A 21,367-nucleotide genomic window follows, 5' to 3' on the forward strand; every position below is an offset into this window, starting at 1 on the left:
GATTTCATTATGTTCATGATTGGTCCTAGATTTAAGAGAGAGGAGGGAGGGTCACAAGAAGACATGAAAGGAGAGAAAAAATGGTTGAATGACCACAATTCAACGATCATGGTGTTTTTACCCTTGATAGAAAAAATTGGGCTTGATAATATTTTTTAAATCAGATTGGTTTTTTATTTTTTTTGAAATTATTAATGAGTTTATTGAGACCTACAAGAATTTTATATATATATATATATTCGGGTGAAAAAAAGGTTGACAATGAATTTTTTAGATAAAAAATGTCATTTAAAAAAAAAAAAAAACAATGAACATCACACGTTGTCCGTCCCGAGATTAGCCTTGTAGACTCCCGCACGCCTAACCTTATTTTATATGGGCTAGGCCGAAGCATTTAGGTTTTGTATGTGAATGCCTTAGATTTTTGTTTATTTTGATTTAAATTCATTAAAATTAAATGATTTAAAAATATTTAGAAAAATATTTTATCATACACCGGTTCACTTTTTACCTTGAAGCAGTAAACCTCAAACCAAACCAGTGATGTAATACATCTTGTGATTCAATATTCATGTACAACTTTAGAGGCAATCCACAAAATGAAAATCAAACAAAAAAGCAGACTATTTTAGTTCGAATCCTTAAAATTGATTTCATTAACCTACCACTAAGCTATCAAAATTATAAAATACTTGAAGAGTTTCTAGCTCGTGTTAGTTGTAAATGCATATGGATGTTGATCAATCAAGCTGGAAGATTTGTTTAAGTTGCTGTAGTTGCCCAAGCTACTCTCTAGGTGCCAAGTTCAAATTTTGTGACTTCGTTACCATGGTAGTCATAGATGGCGTTTCATAGCTAGTGGTAGTCCTCGTATCTGAGTTCCCACCTGACGAGATTGGCATTGAGGGACCCCTAGTTGCAGCCCTTTGCCATGAGTGAGAACTCATTCCCGAAAGAACATATGCACGCCCAGAGCGTTCATATAATTCCCTGGTTTCCATTCTCTTCCTGGTTTCTTTCAACTCAGCTTCTAGCCGATTACATAGATAATCTCCTGCTTGGGCAGAAGCTGTAGACAGAAGAGTGGATAGTTGCTCTGCCAGAAGAGCCTGTGCACCCTTTAAATCTCCCATTTCAGCCATCCTTTGTGTCTTGGCAATAGTTTCTGTCACTAGCAAACGATTTCTTTGCCTATCAACCTCCAAACACGGTACCCGATCAGTAGAAGATAAAAACTGAGGCCGTCGTATCTCAACTCTCTCACCTTCTACTTCGACTGTATCCGTCGACACCGAATCTTTCTGAAAGCCTGAAACATCCACCAATGGCATGTTTTCCAACATTTCCTCACCATCAACAGTTGGAAATACAGGAATTGAGAGGAGCACTAAAAAATTCTTCTCCTCTTCTGCATATAAATCTCCGATATCAATCGTAGCTTGGTGTCCCTGATCAAAAATTTTATTCTTGTGTCTCCCAGAAGGGGTCGACAAAATCTGCACTCCTGGTGATGCTGACCTAACTTTGAGTTGAACGTCCCGAGCCACAATACTTGTAAGACCACCAATGCATCTTGCAAAAGCATCTTGTAAAATGTCAATGGACTCAATGAAGGAAAATGTGCCGCCGGATTCATCAGATATAGCATGCATTGCAGCAGAATCATGATCCAATCCAAACCCAAACGTATGAATTGGGAAAGTTGGCTGCCGAGACTCCTCTCCAGATGCATTATTGCTAGGAAAAATTGAAGTCGGTAACAACTTTAGATATTCCAATCTATTATGAGTATTGTGACTTTGTGTATCACAACCATCAGATAAAAGGATAATGCTTGCAATTGAATTATGTTGACGCCGTTCTTCCAGAACCCGAACCCCTTTCCTGAGCCCCGCAACAATATTAGTTCCGCCAGTTGCTGAAAGAGAGTTTACAACACTTATGGCATCTTCACGGCCGCTTCCAGACATTGTTCTAAGTGGTAAGATTCTTCGAGCTGATGAAGAGAAAGTCACAATCGAAAGTCGATCTGAAGGGCCTAAGTTTTGTATGATAAAGTTGACAGCACGCTTGAGAAGTATCAGCTTGCCTGCCATGCTACCACTAACATCCAACACATTTACAATATCAATTGGTGCACGGTGATGATGTAGAGTATTATCAAGTGGAGGAGCGAGAACACGGACAAGAACACCAAACTTAGAGAAAGATTCCGAAGCAGAAACAGCAGGATACCCTGGTAAAGTCTTCACAGTTATAGCATGGGGTCGAGATGAAGAGGGTTGACCTTGAGAAACATCTGGGACTAGTTCATCGTCTGAGAAGTGATCCGGCTCAATATGAACTGGAGATGCATTAGGTACATAAGAATGCAATGAACCACTGCGTTGAAAACTGGGGACATTTTTTGGCGCTTGAAAAGGTACATCTTTCCATTTGGAGCGGCAAACAGGGCATCTGAGATTACCATGCTTGACACTGTCAGCAATGCAATTGAAGTGGAGAGGGTGAGAACACTCAGCATAAAAGATGGCTTGGCCTTGCCCTTTTTTCAAACTCGTCAAGCAAATGGCACATTTTTTCTGTGATAATGAGCAAAATTATAGGAAAAGTTAAAGAGTAAAAATCTCAGCAAATTTAACAGCATGAATTCTATTATGCCAATGTAGACCATCAAATCAAATGAATGCCAATTTTTGTTTTATCAGCACAAGTTCCTCAATTTTGATTATGTAATATCCAACTAACCAAGGAACAATTTGTTTATTTGTTTTTTTCACAATATCCTTCTACCTTCACCGTGTCAAGAACATTGATGACTATTTAAAGACGTTCAGAACCAAAAGCCAAGTAGGCAATCAAGTTTATGGCATTTCAACACCACAATCAAGATTCAAAAGGCTCATAAAAGCATTCATCTATGAGCCAATGGAGACCTTCTATACCTAAACTATGAATTTCAAGTTTCTCATTAATTAAGCATCACTGGATTTAACAAAAAGCAAGCTAGGCTAAGCATCTCAAGCCTGAACCACTTGGAAATAAAAGTATAACTTCATTAAATTACCTTTAAACTTTTGACTTAAAAGACAATCATGAAACACGCAGGACATTATTGTGTTGATCTGACTTTTCAACCAAAAACTTGCAAAGCTAACACAATATTCGATTTCATTAATGTATTCCTATTGTACACAAAACAAAAATGGTTCCTTTCAAGCTTCAAAAAAGCAACAATAGCATGCTTCTCAAAAAGTCAAGCCTTAAAGACAACCATTTTAACCTTGACGTCCCCACTTGACCCCAAACCATAAACAATACCATGTGCCACTGTCCTGATTTTCATGCAGTTAATAAAAAAAAAATTTACTCTCTAATTACTTAGTTAGGTTTGTGATCTTAGTAAACACTCTCCTAATTTTCATGCAGTAAATAAAACAACAATTTACTCTCTAATTACTTAGTTAGGTTTGTGATCTTAGTAAACAGCGCATTCAATTAAATCATTGACTTTGTGAAGCTTCCAAGCACCACAATCAAAATAATTAAATGCAAATTTCAACTACCCCCAGCAGCTGGTACTTCAATGATATTCCAATGGTCCATTTACTGCATCACATGAGAAACGTGATCTTCTAAGCAAGCTTCACCCACTCTTACCAAAACACCCCTACTCAGACCAGGAACAAAACTTAGAACACTAGAGAAACACAAGGGCATCGTCGTCAGACTTCAAACTCAGCTATGGATGCCGAACTCACAAAAATACCAAGTCACAAAACTCAGTTTTTACGCGGCAAGTAAAAAGAGAAAAACTCCGGTCACCGGGCAGTTAAAAAAATAAATCATAGTATTATGTCAACGCTAACAAAAGCAAAAAGGAGAGGGAGAGAGGGGATGATTACTGGAGAAGAGTGGAGACTGAAGCTACGCGAGAGACGAGAACTGAACGAGGATGATGATGATATTGTTGGAAGTAGGGGAGGAGTAGCGGTGGTGACGCGGGGAATTTCGGTGGTGGCAGTTGTGTGGTTGGCGGGGGACCTGGGGGTGGAGAGAAATGAGAGCCTTGACTTGAGGGTTTTTTTGAGTTTGCGCCATGCGTTAGAGGCCATCGTGCCTGGTTCAGACGAAGGGCAAAACAGTTTAATAGGGAGGGAGGGAGAGAATATGTTTGGTTTATTAGCATTTAAAAAAAAAAAAAAGGAAGGAAAAGATTGGAAGGATAAGAGATTTTTGCAAATCAAAAGGGATATTTTCATGGCAAAAGTCAAATTATTAATATATAACATTTAAAATAGTTTAATTTAGCTTCTTTTTTTTTCCTTTTATGCTACTCAAATAAAAATAATAATTTAAGAAGTCATTTTGTATTTTAAATGGAATAAAAAAATTAGAAAAAAGAAAGTTAATATTTTCCTTTTATTGTATTTTTTATAAAAAATACAAGAATGACTATTTATTTTGAAAAAAATAATTTTAACATGTTATATAACTATTCTCTTAAAGACTCAAAATTAATAAATTATTGCTATTTTGATAATATGTTTTTTGATTTTTCATACAGCTCTCCTTTGGAGTGCTAACATCAGTTGAGTCCAAACCATCTTATTTATGCTGATTGCATGGTAACGGTCTGTTTGGCATTGATTATTCTTCTCTCCCTTTTATTTATTTTTTTCCATTCTTAAATGTCAACATCTTATGCTTTGTTTCAATCCTTCAGTACATTTGGACCGCCTATGCTGTCTAGAATCTATAGATAGTAGCGAGATTCACAATGCATGAGAGTTACAGGTTCAAGGTACGTTCTTTGGTTTAAAATATTTTATAAGAAAAGTTTTTATAGATTATTTTATAATCATTTCTTGGAAAGTATTTCACAATCAATTTTTAAATTTAATTCATTTATTTTATTTATTGAAAAATATTTTTAGCTCATGAAATCTTGTAAATTTTTTTATAAATAATAATCTACTTATAATATATGTTATTATTTTAATCATCATCTCTATTTTATTATCACCATCATTTCACTAATAATTCCTATATTTTTATCATTACATCACAACTATCTTCTTCTTCTTTTTTTTATACACCATCATTTAATTATTATTATCATCTTCATTATCATATCATCTTTTTCTGCTCACCCACCACCACTGCAATTATCTTTTTCATCTTCATTGTAGTTTTATTACAACCATATCTTTATAACACTATCACTAGTATTATTATCTCCTTTTTTATCATTATTATTTTATAATTACTATTGCTATATCATCACTATTATCTCATCATCATCATTAAAAATATTTATATGTAAAATATTTTAAATAAAAATATTTTATACCAAACAAACAAAACTTAAAAATCATTCTCCTCTCTTCTTTTTTTAAGAAAAGAAGATGATTTCAATTCTAATTTGATTTAGAAAAATTGATATGGAGGGAAATGACGCAAGTAAAAAGGCGTTTTGGTAATTAAAATATTTAAATGGATGTAGAAAATGTTGGAAATATAGAAAGGGGGGAAGAAGAAGAAGAAGAAGCAAGAAACAAAATAGTATTGCTATGTGATGATCCAAGGCCAATGAACCTTATGGTTTTGAAAACAATGAATAATGAAGTGAGTAGACTTGTAGATATAAATCATTGTACACGTGTGTGGATATTTTATTTGTTCAACTAGGCTCTTTATTTATTCATTTGTTTTGGAAAGAAAATTGCAGAATCTTATTCTAATTATATTTTTCAATTACAGAAAGAGCAAAAAAGAAAGAAAAAAAAGGCGCTTAATTGGATTATTAAAATTTTTAGTTTTTTTTTTGCATCATTTAATCTTGCAATTTATATATATATGTTTCATACCCGAATTAATTAGAGCACTATTGATTACAATTAGTGTTAGCATGTTAGAAAATATAATTATAGTTATTTTTAAAATATTTTTTACTTGAAAATATATTAAAATGATATTTTTTTATTTTTTAAAAAATATTTTTGACATTAACACATCAAAATAATCTAAAAATACCAAAATATATTAATTTAAAATAAATAAAAAATAAAAAATTTTAATTTTTTTTTAAAATACTTAAAAAAAATAAATAAATTTAGAAGTTATTTGTGTCATTCTCAACTTGGTCCGTTGAATTAGAAAGCACTCCTGTTATATTAATACAATATTAATATTTAAGATAACGTATCTTGTATGTAACAAAAAAATATAGAAATAATAAAAATAGGAAAGATAAGACAAAAAATGAGCTAGGGATAAAAATTTCCATTAATAATGCAAGTACATGTATAGATTTTCAATAATAAAAGAGGTAATTAACTTTCTTTTATTTTCTTATTCCTTTCTTCCATTTAATTAAAAGAAATAAGTCATTAAAAATATCATAAGAATTAATTGCAACGGGCCGACACCTGGACCAGCACTATATGGTACGAACTCACAAGGAAATGGGCCTGGGCTTATCTTGGGCCAAAAAGCAGTAGAATATGAGCTGGCATGATGACACGTTCCATTTTCCAGCTCTAGGTAATTTGTTGGCTAATCTTCTTCTCATTGGCATATTTATAACCATTCTTGTGAATTTTATATGCATCACCTTTTCCTCGCTATAGTACTCCGAGGATAAGATATATTATTTTTTACTGTTTAAAGTAAAAATACGTGTAAATGATATTTTTTATTTTTCTAATAAATTCATTGTATTTTAAATTAATACATATACTTTCTATTTTTTTTTTAATTTATTCATTCATGTATCTAGTTAACATGTTCGGACACTGATTCCAAGGTACTTGGTATAGAAAAATTTAGCCCATGAAAATTAAATAAGAAAACCCATATTACCCAACTGGGCACGGTGACATGTATTTCTTCTTAAAAAAAAATAAAATATATATTCTATTTCAAGAGTACAGATACCTCCCGATGAACGAGCTGATCAGTTTTTCTTAAAATATAATGGACTAATGTACAAAAAAGGAAGCACACAGTCTCTTTCCCAAATAGTCATAAAGCTCGGAGAGTTTTTGTTTGCTATAAATTGATCCTTCGCAGGAGGCATAAAAACCATTGTCAATGATGTCTCCCTTCTTTCAAAATATGTTTGTCCAGCAGCTGCACCCTCAGGTATCATCCATCTTCATTATTTTTGTTTATCTTCTTAATTTACATGTTTTGTTTTTGGCTGCCATGGGATTAATTAGTAGGGTTTATATACTGGGGCTTGCTGCTAGCTTAGGCCTTTATTAATTTTTTAATGTGGTAAAGGATATCTTCAAAACTATGATTTTCAAGTTCAAAACGATGTTTCATGGTGTGATTTCTATGATCAAGAAGAATCGGCAAACAAAAAAGCAATCTTTATTACTTCTGCATTCTTTTATGATTATGGAGATGCAATTTTCTGTTTGGACTGGCTTGCGTGTGTTTATGTATGCTGCTAAGCAGTACGCTACTGTACGGTTTCTTAGGACTCAATCAAGCGCTGTTAATTCTAAATCGTCATGTTACCTCCGGCTAGAACATGCATATATATATATATATGATCAGTTCGCTCTCAGGATAATGGAATCTGAAGAAATTTCTCCTGTTATTTTAGTATCTCTTGATTTTAGTTATATTATACTCTAAATTTGTTTTTTATTTTATACCTGCTATGAATAAATTTGCGACTGCAGCATAAAACCATCAATTTTTCTCCTTTTTCTTGAGAATCAGTATAAAACCGTCATCTATAGCTTGCAGTTGTTTATGGATAAAGGCTCTTGGTTTACTTGAAGAAGCGATTAAATCAATTCACAGATTCACTTGAGGCCTTTAGTTGCTTAAAGTACGGAACTCTTATTAAACAATTGCTCATCATCACAGGACAGGGAATGCAATATTCAGTTAGTTATTTGAAATTGCACAATTCTTCATAGCTTTATGAAATATGATACTATACTTGCAATGGAATTTCGTAAGTTTACCTGGTTGGTTTGATATCTGCTATGGGATTAATAAGATATAGATTTGGTTGTATTATACTCAGAATATGTTTTTTTTTTCTCAGCATGCCTTAATTTCTTGTTTGTAACCAGGAATTTTAGGTGTCTTTGAGTACACAACATGAATTTACAGGAGAATTTTGACAACAACATGATTTTTGTGGAGAACTAAGACGACAACAAGGTGTTTCTGGACAACGGAGACCTATGGATTTACTGGGGAATACAGATCGTCTGGAAGATGATTTGTGGGAAGCCGAGCGAATTTACTTTCGGCACTCTGATCTCAACTATCCACCTCCGATTCAGAACAATATGCCTCTCCATCGCATGTACTTTCCTTGTCATCCTCTTAATTTTCAAGCTGAAGTGTATGGACTGACTAGACAACATCAAACTACACAAGATGTTGAGGTCATTGATGATGATATTGCTATAATCTCGCCCAGCATGTTTGACCAAGTATGACACTTGACACAATGTTAATGATTTGGCTCGTGTTCTTCGAGTATCTGATTGTCTTTAAAAATGATCTCCCTCTTAGCAGGCCAGGAAGAAAGCTAGGAGAAATACTGATGCAATAAGGGAAAACATAAATATCGTCAATCAGGTTCACGTTGTTATTCACTATATATTCGATTTCCTGTAACCTCAATTTAGCTATCTTTCAACTTTGTTGTCAAGTACTTAGAAACGTCTAGGAACCATTAAAAACTTAAACTCTAACCAATGTTATTTGGTTTGGCAGGCTAGGAGTGTGCTCCAATTCCATGGATTGTTGTCCCAGCCTGTGTCATCACCCCAATTACCCGGATTGTGTCAAACTATGCCACCACCCCAATTCCCTGGATTTTCTCAGACGGAACCACCAGCCCAAGTTTCTGGATTGTCCCAGACCGTGCCACCACTAGCGGCACCTGCGTTTCGTTGCCCAATTTGTATGGATGAGTTACAAGACGCAACATCAACAAAATGTGGTCATATTTTCTGCAAGAACTGCATTAAAAAAGCACTAGCTGTTCAGAAGAAGTGCCCTACTTGCAGGATGAAATGCAGAGCGAAATCCATCTACAGGATCTTTCTTCCCACAGTCCTATAAAAATTCCTTGATTTGTATGCTTGAACTTTTATGTAGTTTAAGAGACTATACTATATATCTTTCTTTTTCTGTTGTAATATCACTAGCAAAGCTAAAATTTCAAGTTAATTTCTAATAAAAAACAAAACAAAATTATTGTGAAAGTATTTTATGATATCATGAAAAATTATAATTTAAAATTGATAAATTAATGCATGTATTTAATAAAATAAAGTAAAAGTTATATGAATCAATAAATTGCAAAAAAATTGTTAGTGCTATTAAAAATTAAAATGAAAAGTTAAAAGATAGATATAAATCAAAATATTTTATCTTGTAATGCAGTAAACTCTTCAAAAAAAAATTATTTAATTATATAACAATACAAATTAATTTTTATAAGAAGAGTAAATAAAATTTAAATATATAAAAAAGAAGTGATTGTTAATATAAATTCCTTTTTTTTATCAATATGTTTTTAAATAAACAAATATTTCTTTAGTCATGTTGATTATTGCAAAGAAATTATAAGCAATAAAAACTATATTTTAAATCAAAATCTCTATCCCTTATTAATGCATTCTTTTATTTTGATATTTTTTTTATTACAAGCATTTTTTTTCTTAAAAAATATTTAAAGCAGCTTTTAATAGAAAAAAATAAAAGCAAAACAAAAAATTGATATTTTAGACGTGCATTTATTAAAAAAAACTATAACAATAACAAATTTGAGAAAAATTATATAAAAAAATACAATAAAAATTAAAAAAAATAAATATTTCATTTGCTTTTAAAAAATTACTATATTAGTGATCCACGTAATGCTATTGGCTAACCCAATTGTTTTCAAACATTAAAAAAATGCTAAAGCAATGCAAGCATTTATATAAAAAATAAAAAAATAAAATATAAGACTTGAGTTATTGATTTAAATGGGGCCAATAAACTTGATTAATATAATAACATGAATTAAAAAAAATATAATATTTGTAAATAAACTGAGAAAAAAATAAAAAAATATCTAATGCTAGATATGTATGATTTAGTTATGATATTAGAATAATCCTATAAAATAAAAATGAAATAAAACCATAAAATTTAATTATTAAATTATTTAATATTAAAAACAAAATTAAAATGGAAAAATAATTTAAAAAAACAATGAAAAGAAACATGTTCCAGTTAGGATTCACAATAATTTAAAGATTGTTAGTGGCAGAAAACAAAGTAAAGTGTTTGTGATAAATAAGGTAATATAGACACAAGATTTATGACTTTTCTTATAATTTTCTAAACCTGTGAGAGTTGTTTATTCTGAGTTTTCCTCTCTGACTGGGTTTTTTGGCATTTACACGAGTATGTTTTCAGGGAGATCCAGACTTCACGAGGACGACGAAATTCTTGGGGTGCTTTCTTTGGACTGTGTGCTATGTTCGTGAAGACAATTAGAAACATAGTCGTTTTGTTTGTTTAATGATCATCTATAATAACCCTGTCCAGGTCATGCACGCTGATTTTTGGCAACAATTTCCTTCCCTTTTTGACTTGTTTGTCCTTACACGAGCAGATTGCTTTCACTACAGCTTCCCTTTTTGACTTGTTTGTCCTTACACAGTTACACGAGCAGATTGCTTTCACTACAATTAATTATCCTTGCTTGCTTGATTCTGGCTTATATGGGTGAAGCTGCTTATCTCTCTAAACACAAAGTGGATCTTCAGAGAAGCTTTTACAGAGTGATTCCTGGTACGATCTTTTTTTATTGCTTCTTCCAATTCCAATTTATTTGTTTGTACTTGTATCTGGAATTAATTCTGCATCCATGGAACTAAATTTGAATAATTTTAAGTCAAGAAAGCGTCCCATGTGATTGAGAAGTTGTTTTGTGTTTCTCTTGTCAAATGAGATTGTATTTGTCCTATAATAAAATGCTTGTATTTTCAACTAACATGAGATATTGTTTTGAACTTCTTCAATTTGTGCTCCTGAGCGGCAGAGACCTGCTGCTACTTCTTGCTATTGTTTTCAGCATGCATTTATTTTTCTGATTTTGCTATAATTTTATGGATTCTTCATATAAGATTTTGCTCCAAGTGCCAGTGAATTAGCTAAAAATCTTTCTCATGAGGATCATCTACTCTATTCAACATTGAATGTCGAGCTTCGTCTGCAAGTTCTTAATGGTCTACAAAGCCCAAATTTCCAGGCATGGGATCTTTGATAGGGCCGGTCCTTTTCACATTTTTATTTCCAATCTTTTCTAGTACATATGATTTACCAGGAGGACACTAGTCCTGCTATTGGTTTATTTTGTGAATGGGAAGCATGCTGCTGCTTAATTTCTCAGTTTCGCCTGCTATTGTTTTATTGGTAATTTCTCATTTACCGGAGATAAACTGGATCGTGATGGTTTCGTGCCTTCTTGTTTTTGATCGGCTTCAGGGACACAGAAATGATCGGCGATGTATATGGTACATGCCTCCTTCCCTCCCTCCCTCCCTCTCCCATTAAGTTAGCGATTTGATAAGTTTATCTCTTTGTACCAGGTCTTGCAGTTATCATTGTAATGTTTGTTACCACCTGCTTGATGTTTCTTGTCATTGTTACGCTGTGGAAGCCGGGGGGTATTCTGGAAGCCTTTACTTTTGTAATTGTTTTTGGATTGCTCTACTTGTCTTCTTCCCGCCTGCCAGAGGCCAAAGGAAGCTGGCTCCCTCTCATTTTCTCCCTGATAGTTTTGTCTGTGATGTACATCTGGCATTATGTTACGTTACAAAAACAATCATTCGAGTCACATAACAGAACGTCTTTGGATATGCTTCTTTGTCTGGGCACAAACATTGGTATAAATCGTGTTCGTGGTGTTGGCCTAGTCTATACAAATGTGCTGTCAGAGATCCCACCAATGTTTTCGCATTTTGTCACCAACGTTCCCGCCTTCCATCATGTCCTCATAATTGTAACATTTCAGTACCTGACAATTCCAAGAGTTTTCTGCCAATCAGCGATTTATTGTAAGCCGGATTGGTCCCCCCAGAGTTCCGTCTCCACCTGTGCATTGTCAGGTTGCGAAGGAAGGAAGAACAGTCATGCTTTTGAGACTAGCCTGATTGAAACTGTGGCAGAGTTCTAGCGGCACCAGAGTGATGGTGATGCTAGAGACTCGGGAATGAAATGACTCTACTTTGTCAGGAATCAAACATGTACTGGATGATGTTAGCACGGGATGCGGGACTTGAGAATGGGTCTGGGGCTGGGTCAGAGACTAGACGCAAAAGAGTAAGATTTTTAAGATTTTGTGGCGTGTGAAGTGGGACTGGAGGGTGCCAGGGAAGCTGGTATGGCATATATGATGGGAAATACTCTGTCTTGGTGAGGGGAACATCATCACTTGTGAAGAAATTTGTCATTAACATTGCACATGGTCTCTTGAGACAGAACTGTCGAAGCCCATCCACAGCACTAGGGGTTTCTCGTACTTCTTTGATTGAAGTAGGAATGGCTTATTATGTTTAGTAATCAGCCTGAGAAAGGATGATGATATTATTGGGAGTACTGAACAAATGATGTAAGTCCATCCTGCTGGTTTCTGCAGCCAAAATGCAACATTGATTAGGCAGCCATCTTGACATGGTGCATCTGGAAAGGATTTTGGGGTTGTGAGGGGTTCTAACCAAAGGAAATGGGAGGATTCTAACCAAATGCAACAAAAGAATTGGTGGTATCCATTGTAAACTAACAGATAGGTTCAAAGTATTTGAATTGACTGATCCAGTTCAACTGTTATAGGAGCTTACATGATAAAGATTCCTCAGATTTAGAGATAAGTTACAGAATACACAGACTGACTCATAGTTTTCTTTACATGGTTATTTTAAAATGTCTTGTTTCCCCCAGGGCTTCTTAAAACTCTTCCCAATCTCCCTTGCTAGCATGAAAGAAAGAGAGTCATTTGGGATGGTGGCAAGCACTTTGTGAAACAAAATGAGCAGAGAAAAACAATATACAACAGCCAACCCGTATATTACACAGTTCAATTGGGCCAATTTTTCACCTCAAAATGCACACACGAAATAATGCTAAAAACCACACCATACATCTCAACAGCATAAACAATCACTCTCTATACCCCCATATAATACAGTGGAAAACAAATCAAAACCAAAAAAAAAAAAAAATAAAGTCAGCCTAAACACTATGCGAGTTGTCTGGCTTGGTATGAGGTGGAGGAGGTGGCGTACTAGCAAACCCAGGTGGTGGAATAGGATCTCCAAATACCTGAGCATTTGTATGGGTATCTTGTCTTCCCTTGTGCCTCCCCAAGTAGTAACATCCAAAACCAAGAAGCAGGCAAAAGATTATCAAAGGCAAAGAGATCACCACGACCATACCCATCTTTCACTTCTAAATTATATATCTTGCCGCTGTTTTTAGAGAGGAGAGAGACAGTTTTTTGCACCAGAGGAAAGGGAATGGGAATTGAGGGCTTTATATACCGCTATATTGCGGCAGGGTCTCCCTAGTCTTCTTTGTTGGTTATGAATGAACTGGAGGAATCCGATGCTTTCTGTAGAGAAGAAGTAAAGGGATTTTAATGAAAGGGGGTTGTAACGTTCAAGCTTCCCCAGGTCACTTTTTGGCTGGGTCAACATGATATATTTAAAAGCCCAGATTTATAATAATGACACATTTTAAGCTGTCTTCGAATTTAGGTTTTAAGGCAAAGAAACGAACAGATTCCCATAGCCTGGCCAGACGTTATTGAAAAATATTCTCATATTCTATTAATTGTTTATAAAAAAACATAAAAAAACTATAATATTTATATACCATTAAAAGTGATAAAATTGGTAAGAATATTTCTATTTTTTTTTTTTAAATTTTTAGTTGTATCTTTGTTTATTTAAAATGAGTCCTGTGCCAAAAACAATAATTCCTATAAAGTAACTAATAAAATATAATTAGTTATAAGTTAACTTGATCTAATAATATTTTTTTATTTTATTTTTTATTATCTTTATTTTTTATCATTAAATTATTTTATGATACACGTTAGCTCAGATCAAGTTCTTTTTATTCTTTTTTTTTTATTTTTATATTTTATCTTTTATCATTGAGTTGTTTTACATTCTAGATTGATTTAGATCGAGTTCTTGTTATATTTTTTTTAATTGTCATGTTTTTTATTTATGTATTTATTATTATTATCATATGTTTTTTAATCATGTCATTTAAATTACTAATTGAACAATCTCAAATTTCTTTTTCTTAGCATTTTTCTTTAATATTGAAAAACATTTTGCTTGCGAGTCACTAATTTATTAAAAAAACTAAAAGAGATGAGGATTTTATTGTATCTCCTCACAAAATATATTCAATATGATAATATTTTTTTTATTATTTTATTTTTATTATTCAACATTAGATTTATTGAGAAATGAATTATATTATTTTTTTAATTTATTTTTTATGAAGTTATCATAATTTTATGATCCAGACTATGAGTTTAACGGATTGACTTAATTAACTCGAGTTTTTCTTTTTTTCTAGTTGATTTTTTTAAAATTCATCATTTAGCAATGAGTTGGTTGAGAATTAGGCTTTATAGTTTTTTTTTGTTTACTTTCTATAAGGTTATACTCGTTTTATGACTTAGATCACAGGTTTAGTTAATTAACCTGAATTGATTTAAGTCATTTTTTGGTGTCTTTTTTTAAACCAATTTTTTAATTTTAATTATATCCTTCAATATTAAGTTTATTGGGGATTGAATTCATAATTGTTATTCAAATTTTTTATGAGACTATCTCAGTTTTATGACCCGAACCGCAAGTTTGATGAGTTAATTCAGTAGACTTGAGTTTTTTTCCTTTTTCTAATTGATTTTTTTTCTTTCAATTTCATCATTTAAGTTGAGTTGATTGACAATTAGGCTTTGTCATTTGTTTCGGTTTGCTTTATATGAGATTATCCTTATCTCATTACTTAGGTTACAGTTTTGGCTTTGTTATTAGTTTTGGTTTGCTTTATATGATATTATTTTTATCTCATTATTTATGTTGCAAGTTTGATAAGTTGACTCGAGTTTTTTTTAATCAAATCTTTTTTCAATTTTTTATTTTAACACTAGATTGATTAAAAATTAAATTTTCTATTGAGTAATCTCGATCTCATGCATGATTCGAGTTGTGGGTTTAGTAAGTTAACTTAAGTTGACTAAGGTCATTTTTTATTATTTTATTATTTTTATCTTTCAATATTGAGTTTATTAAAAATTATGTTTCATAACTTATTTTGATTTGTTTTTTACAAGATTATTATGATCTTATAACCCAGGTTGCGGAATGACAAGTTAACTTGAGTTGACCCAGATTGATTCAATATGTTATTATATCAATATTTATTAAAAAAAAATCTCATTTTGAATATTTATTTTGAGTGAAATTATATTTTTATTGATTATTCGGGTTGTTTTTAGACCCGCTAAGTTAACCGAGTCACATCAAATTAATTCCCATACAATTAAAGAATTTTTCTATAAGAAAAAACATTAAAAATACTTAAAAAAATGTTATATTAAAAAAGTTAATTCAAGCTGCATTGAGCTAATGATACAATACTAATCTTAGGTGGTATTTGAAACTATGATAATTATTATTTTTTAAAATATTTTTTATTTAAAAATATATTAAAATAATATTTTTTTATTTTTAAAAAATTTATTTTTAACATCAACATATTAAAATAATTTAAAAATATAATAAAAAATAATTAAAAATTTTAGGAAACACAAACACATATAAAAGCCAGCCAAAAAAACATGCTCCTGTAGGGCGTTTACGCTGGCGGTACCAGTTTCAGTATTGTCACTTTTAGGTTTTGATCGAGCACTGCGATTTCATGCAACGATTCTGACTCAAAATTCTTATACTGGGAATTGGGATGAACCAGGACCTGGTCCTTTTTTTTCCTTTAATAATTTCATGCTCACTGTTCCCAGAATTACAATTTCCGATTAGCCAGAGGATTGTAATTTGTTGTGTAATTAGGAAGCTATATTTTTTTACCGGAACGCAGCACTGCATTGAAGCTTGTGCAACCCATGAACTCCAATTCGGTGCATGCATTGCTGCTGCTGCTGCTTCTTCCTTTTCTTCTTATTTTTTTTACTATATTGTAGTTGTCTGTAATTATTAATATGGAAACGTGACTGCCGCATGTTTTTTTCTTTTCTTTTAAAAAAAGAATTAGCTGGCTTTTTTCTAGCACCGTTGGGAACATGGTGTAAACTGTATTCTTTGTCTGTAATTATTAATATGGAAACGTGCCTACCGCATGTTTTTTTCTTTTCTTTAAAAAAAAAAATTAGCTGGCTTTTTTCTGGCACCGGTTGGGAACGCGGGTGTAAACCGTATTCTCAAAAAAATTAATTTTTTTTGTTAAAATTTAATATATTTTGTATGTTTTAAATCGTTTTAATATACTAATATTAAAATTAATTTTTAAAATATATAAAAAAATTATAAATATAAAATTTAATATAAAAAATTATTTGAAAAGTAATATATTCTCTAAACATGCAAGCCTAACCTTTCATGCTTGGTATGGTTGACTTTTTTTAATACAAGACATATACATGATCTTTCAAGCCTTTTGTTTTATTTATTTCAAAACAAAATTATCCTTAAATGCAATACTTACAATAATATTTTAGAAGTCATCCTGCAATATCATGCTTTTCAAATAAGATTAGAGTTTTTATAAGTAATATTAGGAATTATTATATGAACCTAATATGCAATTTTAAAAAATTATCCATGAATATGTAATGAGAATAAAATATTTATTTTGTTATTATTTTAGTGTGGAATTTTTATATAATTTCTTCAAATTGATTATTTCTTTATTTTCATATACAATCTTATTATCAAAACATGGTTTTTTTATTTATTAAAACTTGCCGTACAAACCATGATAAATGTACAAACCATGATAAATTTCTTATTGAAAAACCATGCTATTAATAAAATAGACAAGTTGTTGCCAAAACAAGAAAGAATATATAAATAAAGAAAGGAAGCTTTAACTAAAAAAATATATTTTTTCCCTAAAATTTAAATTATTAAAACTCTTATGAATATTTATTATAATTACCATAAAGATAGATTTTGAAAATAGACCCGCAGCATCATGCTTGCGTGCCGGCTAGTTTCATCCTAAAATACAGTATTATTTCTGAAGTGGACGGTCGAAATTTGAATTCGGTCATTCAAATACTTTCTACTGGCGTATGATAGAATTTTAGTCGAAGCATTATATTCCTGAATAGCTTAGACAAAATAAATTACATATTTAACTCTCTGTTGCTGTTCTTGAATCTTTGTGTCGAGGAAGTTTTTCTAGGAAGCCACGAAGTTCATGCAGATGGGCGGCTTTATCTTGGCCAAAGCAAGGATAGCAGCTGGAAGAGTCCACAGCCCTTCTCCACAGATTAATCCTGAGGCAACAGCAGGGATCATGAACTCGGCCTTGCTGGTGTTTCGTTTATGCCATACGAAAACGATCAAACTTCCAACACACATATCAATGGCAAAGGAAGCTCCAATGACAAATGGCACGGCCATTACCAATGGAAGAGGCACCCATTGTCCGATCTTCCGCGGCGAAAAATCTCTCACTAGGTTAACTGCGATTGCAAAAGCAAAGAAGCCATAGCAGAGCTGCAAGCAATATTGGGGCAGAGCTGAGAAACCCTCAACACCTATGATTGCCATGTTCCTGAAAATTAAGGCATGAGGAGCCTTAAAGTCTCCGGAAGGATTTCCAACATCAAATGCCTTGTAGAACAGGAAGAAGCTACCAGGAGCCACCACGCAGCCGATTGCGGTGCCAATAACTTGGTTCAAAAACATTGCTCTTGGGGAGGTGAAAGTCAAATGTGCTGTTTTGAAATCCTGAATCAGGATGCAAGAAACAGAAATAACAGATTTGACAAGGCCGCCTCCGACAAGTGCTGCCACCACTCCATTTTCTCTCCCGGATATTGCAGCTAGCACAAAGAGGGCAGCTTTCCCGTAATTATACGCCATGTTTATATCGGTAAGGCCAGCTCCGTAAGCATTGCAAAATGCTAAGGATGGAGCAAGAACATACGACATGACAACATAGTACCACTTAAGCTGGGGGAATATGATTGGCACCGCAATTATGGAGATAACAGAGAAGATTACATATCCAATGATGCCTAGCCATGAAGGTATGGTCTCTCCGAGGAAGAATTTATTTTGTTTTTGTTCATCAAAGAGCTTCTTCTGGTAATGAACTGCTAGGAAAGAAGTACAGTTAAGAAGTAGCGCAACTGAAGCTGTAATATTATTTTAGCAGCATTTCGGTATAAACAGGAAAAAACTGCATAGGATGTCCAATTTACCGGGACTGATATTCTTGTTCTTTAATCTGCGACGAACATTGCTGATTGTAATACCCATTATCTTAACAAAAAAGTAGAGCCCATCTCCTAGGATGAGAGCAACTGCTAAGAAAACCTGTCAAATTATAGCCATATATTAGAATCCTATTATGAATTTTAGAAAGCTAAAAGCCCTAGTATATCGTGTTCTGACCTTGTAACCATTTAAGCTCTTCATGCTGGATTCATCTATAGAAGCTGGATACCATTCTCCCTTAAGTTGACGTATTAGTGGCCACATAATCCCATATGAGAGCACAGCTCCAAGAAGTAAGGACACGTTTACAAGATAGGGAACGATCATTCCAGCTCCAACCAAAGTGGTGCTAAAATCAAAGAAAAATCTACAAAAGCCCAATAACCAAAAAGAAATGACCAGTAACATTTAATTTGGGAGAAATGAAGCAGATAATTGGAGATATAGAGAGAGGAAATACGAGTACATACGTATGCTTCCATGCTTCCATTCCAAAAGTAGGGAAATGTGCGAATCCACAATATCCATCTTTCCCCGTAAAAAACCACTGGAAAAATGCCCATAAGAAGCTGATTGAAAAGTACTTCATGAACCCTTGAACTTGTTTCCTGTAATAACAACCCAATCATGATTCATACTTTCTTTTTCAAGAAAGTTGTTTTCTCAAAGCAAAAAATTAGACTTCATGTATATACTTTGCCATCTTATCTCCTCGGTTATGGAAACCATTGATGAGAACTGCCGTTGCCAAGCCACTTGGATAAGTTAACTTCATGTCTACTATCAGGATCTGTAAGCCAAAAGGCCGAAACACACCTTTAAGAGTTTTACAAGCGACATGATGATAATACTACTCACGATGATTCCAAAGAGAAATATACAGACTCCTGATATCAGAATATCTCAGGCTAATAAACACAAAGATTATAATTTTTTAAAAGAAAAGTAATCTTTTTTTGATAATTTGAGATGCATGGAAGGATTATGGAAACTTCTATTACCTTTCTAAGTGGAATTAACACAAAAAGACCAACAAAGCAAACTAGGAAAAGGTATCCAACCATCCAGCCAAATTCAGGTTCCTTTAAACCACTAGAAGAATTTCCTTCAGTTTTCAACCCCCCTGACAACTCGTATGTGTTCCTGTCTAATCCCAACAGATAAGAAGAAAGTCCACCTATTGCCCAAAACACGGAAACCATGTGAGAAGAAGCTCAAATTTGTCAAGAGTAATAGGAAGATTATTTTAAGTATCGAAAACTGATCAAACCTCCAATGGCAATACTATAACATGCAACTGCACAAGTTTGTATCATTGTATTTTCTTGCCGAGTGAAGGGTCTGACGACAAATCCTGCCTTTTGAAGAACTTTTGTCCAGGTTTGAACAAACACAAAAGCAAGAAGAGCAGCAGAGACATTGAAATTTGGAATCATCCCAGTTGTGAGGTTTAGCTTCATGGCAATGATGCTGTAGATGGCTCCAATAAGAATACTCACTATGATTCCCCTTACTGTGACCTGCTTTGTCCATGTCCTTGAACCTTCTGGTTCATCTTGTGGCTCTAACTCCATCCCTTCTCTTTCAATCTCTTCCTTTTCTACTGCTTCAATCATCATGGCTGCAAAATAGCAATCCTTTACGCATCATAAAATTAAGTCAAATTATCAGGGAGCAAGTGCCGAGAGGATAGGAGAAACATGCATGGATATATAGCCTTGCCTTGGTTCTTCTCCAGCACTTATTTTCTTGCAGTAGCTATCTAGTATTTTTACTTGAAAACTTTGTTTTCCTCTTGGTGTGTATACTAATCAAAATGCCTGTAGTCATAAAACATTCATTACCTTTTCCATTTACAGCACTAAAAACCCCATCAAACAGCATGAAGATATCAATATCCCTTTATATAAGGTGGGAATAATTTAGAATTCTTGGCACAAGTTGCGTTCGTATATGCAATAACCAAGTAATGGCCTGCAGTACTGTTACTATCTATTATTGGAATGATAATGGACCTTAGCATTGAGCTCTACCCTTTTTTTTCTCCTCCATCATTGTTGTTAAAGTGCTTGTCAGCACTCAGCTTCTTATTGTTTTCTGCAAGATGGTTAAAACACAACGCAACGATAGAAAACAATACTGTAAGCTATGGCGTTGATCGTACATAAGTATATGAATCGTGCAATAGGCTAAAAATTGATAGATTAAGAAGAAAGCATTAATGATATATATATTTTTGCTGTTGTTATAGGCCGTGAAGATTCAATGAAATTCCTATAGGGAACAAGTTAATACATGCATAATTAATGGATTGGTGTGATGCTACTTCTCTATATCTTGTGTGCTAGAAACTGACTACAAGAAGCATAATTTCAAAAAAATCAAAGAAAAGAATTAGGAATCAAGAGTTCTTCTCTTTTGCCTTACCCAAAACTTACAATGCTATTCTATTTTGAATGCAATAACTCATGATGCTATAAGTTTGTATCATGGTATAAGTTCAGACAATGCAATTTTTATGTTTTAATTCTTATTTTAAACTATATCAGATTGTACAGTACTGCACGTTAATGAAGGTGTCTTTGAACCTTCTTATGACACAGAAACATACATACATACATACATACATCCATACATACAAATCAAGAAACATGAGTTGATTTCAATTCCTTCTGAATCCATAATTAAGGACCATGTAACCGAAAGCTTTCACATTTAACTCCCCGTTCCATTCCACACCCTGCAGGGTTTTTTTTTTCCTATTTAATCTAGATTAGTGGAGAAGGGGAGGAGGAAGATCATTGTTTATTAGAAGAACGAGTATTTTCAATGACTAT

At 33.1% G+C, this 21,367-nt stretch overlaps 3 protein-coding genes and 1 pseudogene across 6 annotated transcripts; 2 read left to right on the forward strand and 2 right to left on the reverse strand.

The window, feature by feature from the left end:
- Window positions 1-523: 523 nt before the first annotated feature.
- LOC105127240 (uncharacterized) lies at window positions 524-4,230 on the reverse strand. 2 transcript variants are annotated; one of them, XM_011028458.1, is made up of 2 exons: window positions 3,906-4,230; window positions 524-2,457 (listed from the first exon to the last, which is right to left on the reverse strand). In XM_011028458.1, exons 1-2 carry the CDS (start codon window positions 4,187-4,189, stop codon window positions 786-788), a joined length of 1,956 nt encoding a protein of 651 aa, XP_011026760.1. In that variant the 5' UTR covers window positions 4,190-4,230; the 3' UTR covers window positions 524-785. The 2 variants fall into 2 exon arrangements, with proteins under 2 accessions (XP_011026760.1, XP_011026759.1); XM_011028457.1 differs by having other exon boundaries at window positions 524-2,582; window positions 3,906-4,213.
- Window positions 4,231-7,018: 2,788 nt separating this feature from the next.
- On the forward strand, window positions 7,019-9,191 carry LOC105127241 (E3 ubiquitin-protein ligase RNF181-like). Of its 2 annotated transcripts, none has more exons than XM_011028459.1 (4): window positions 7,019-7,146; window positions 8,100-8,468; window positions 8,551-8,616; window positions 8,755-9,191. In XM_011028459.1, exons 2-4 carry the CDS (start codon window positions 8,214-8,216, stop codon window positions 9,103-9,105), a joined length of 672 nt encoding a protein of 223 aa, XP_011026761.1. In that variant the 5' UTR covers window positions 7,019-7,146; window positions 8,100-8,213; the 3' UTR covers window positions 9,106-9,191. The 2 variants fall into 2 exon arrangements, with proteins under 2 accessions (XP_011026761.1, XP_011026762.1); XM_011028460.1 differs by having other exon boundaries at window positions 7,020-7,146; window positions 8,554-8,616.
- A 2,188-nt stretch (window positions 9,192-11,379) lies between these two features.
- On the forward strand, window positions 11,380-12,948 carry LOC105127243 (probable potassium transporter 13; annotated as a pseudogene).
- Window positions 12,949-17,434: 4,486 nt separating this feature from the next.
- Window positions 17,435-20,203, reverse strand: LOC105127244 (metal-nicotianamine transporter YSL1). 2 transcript variants are annotated; one of them, XM_011028461.1, is made up of 7 exons: window positions 19,801-20,203; window positions 19,532-19,707; window positions 19,226-19,320; window positions 19,001-19,138; window positions 18,708-18,897; window positions 18,515-18,629; window positions 17,435-18,406 (listed from the first exon to the last, which is right to left on the reverse strand). In XM_011028461.1, the coding sequence occupies exons 1-7, from the start codon at window positions 20,147-20,149 to the stop codon at window positions 17,484-17,486; spliced, it is 1,986 nt and encodes a 661-aa protein (XP_011026763.1). In that variant the 5' UTR covers window positions 20,150-20,203; the 3' UTR covers window positions 17,435-17,483. The 2 variants fall into 2 exon arrangements, with proteins under 2 accessions (XP_011026763.1, XP_011026765.1); XM_011028463.1 differs by having other exon boundaries at window positions 18,708-18,879; window positions 19,801-20,067.
- Between the last annotated feature and the right edge of the window lie 1,164 nt (window positions 20,204-21,367).

This window comes from Populus euphratica, unplaced genomic scaffold (genome assembly GCF_000495115.2).
Source record: "Populus euphratica unplaced genomic scaffold, PopEup_1.0 scaffold7.1, whole genome shotgun sequence".
Lineage (NCBI taxonomy): Eukaryota > Viridiplantae > Streptophyta > Magnoliopsida > Malpighiales > Salicaceae > Populus > Populus euphratica.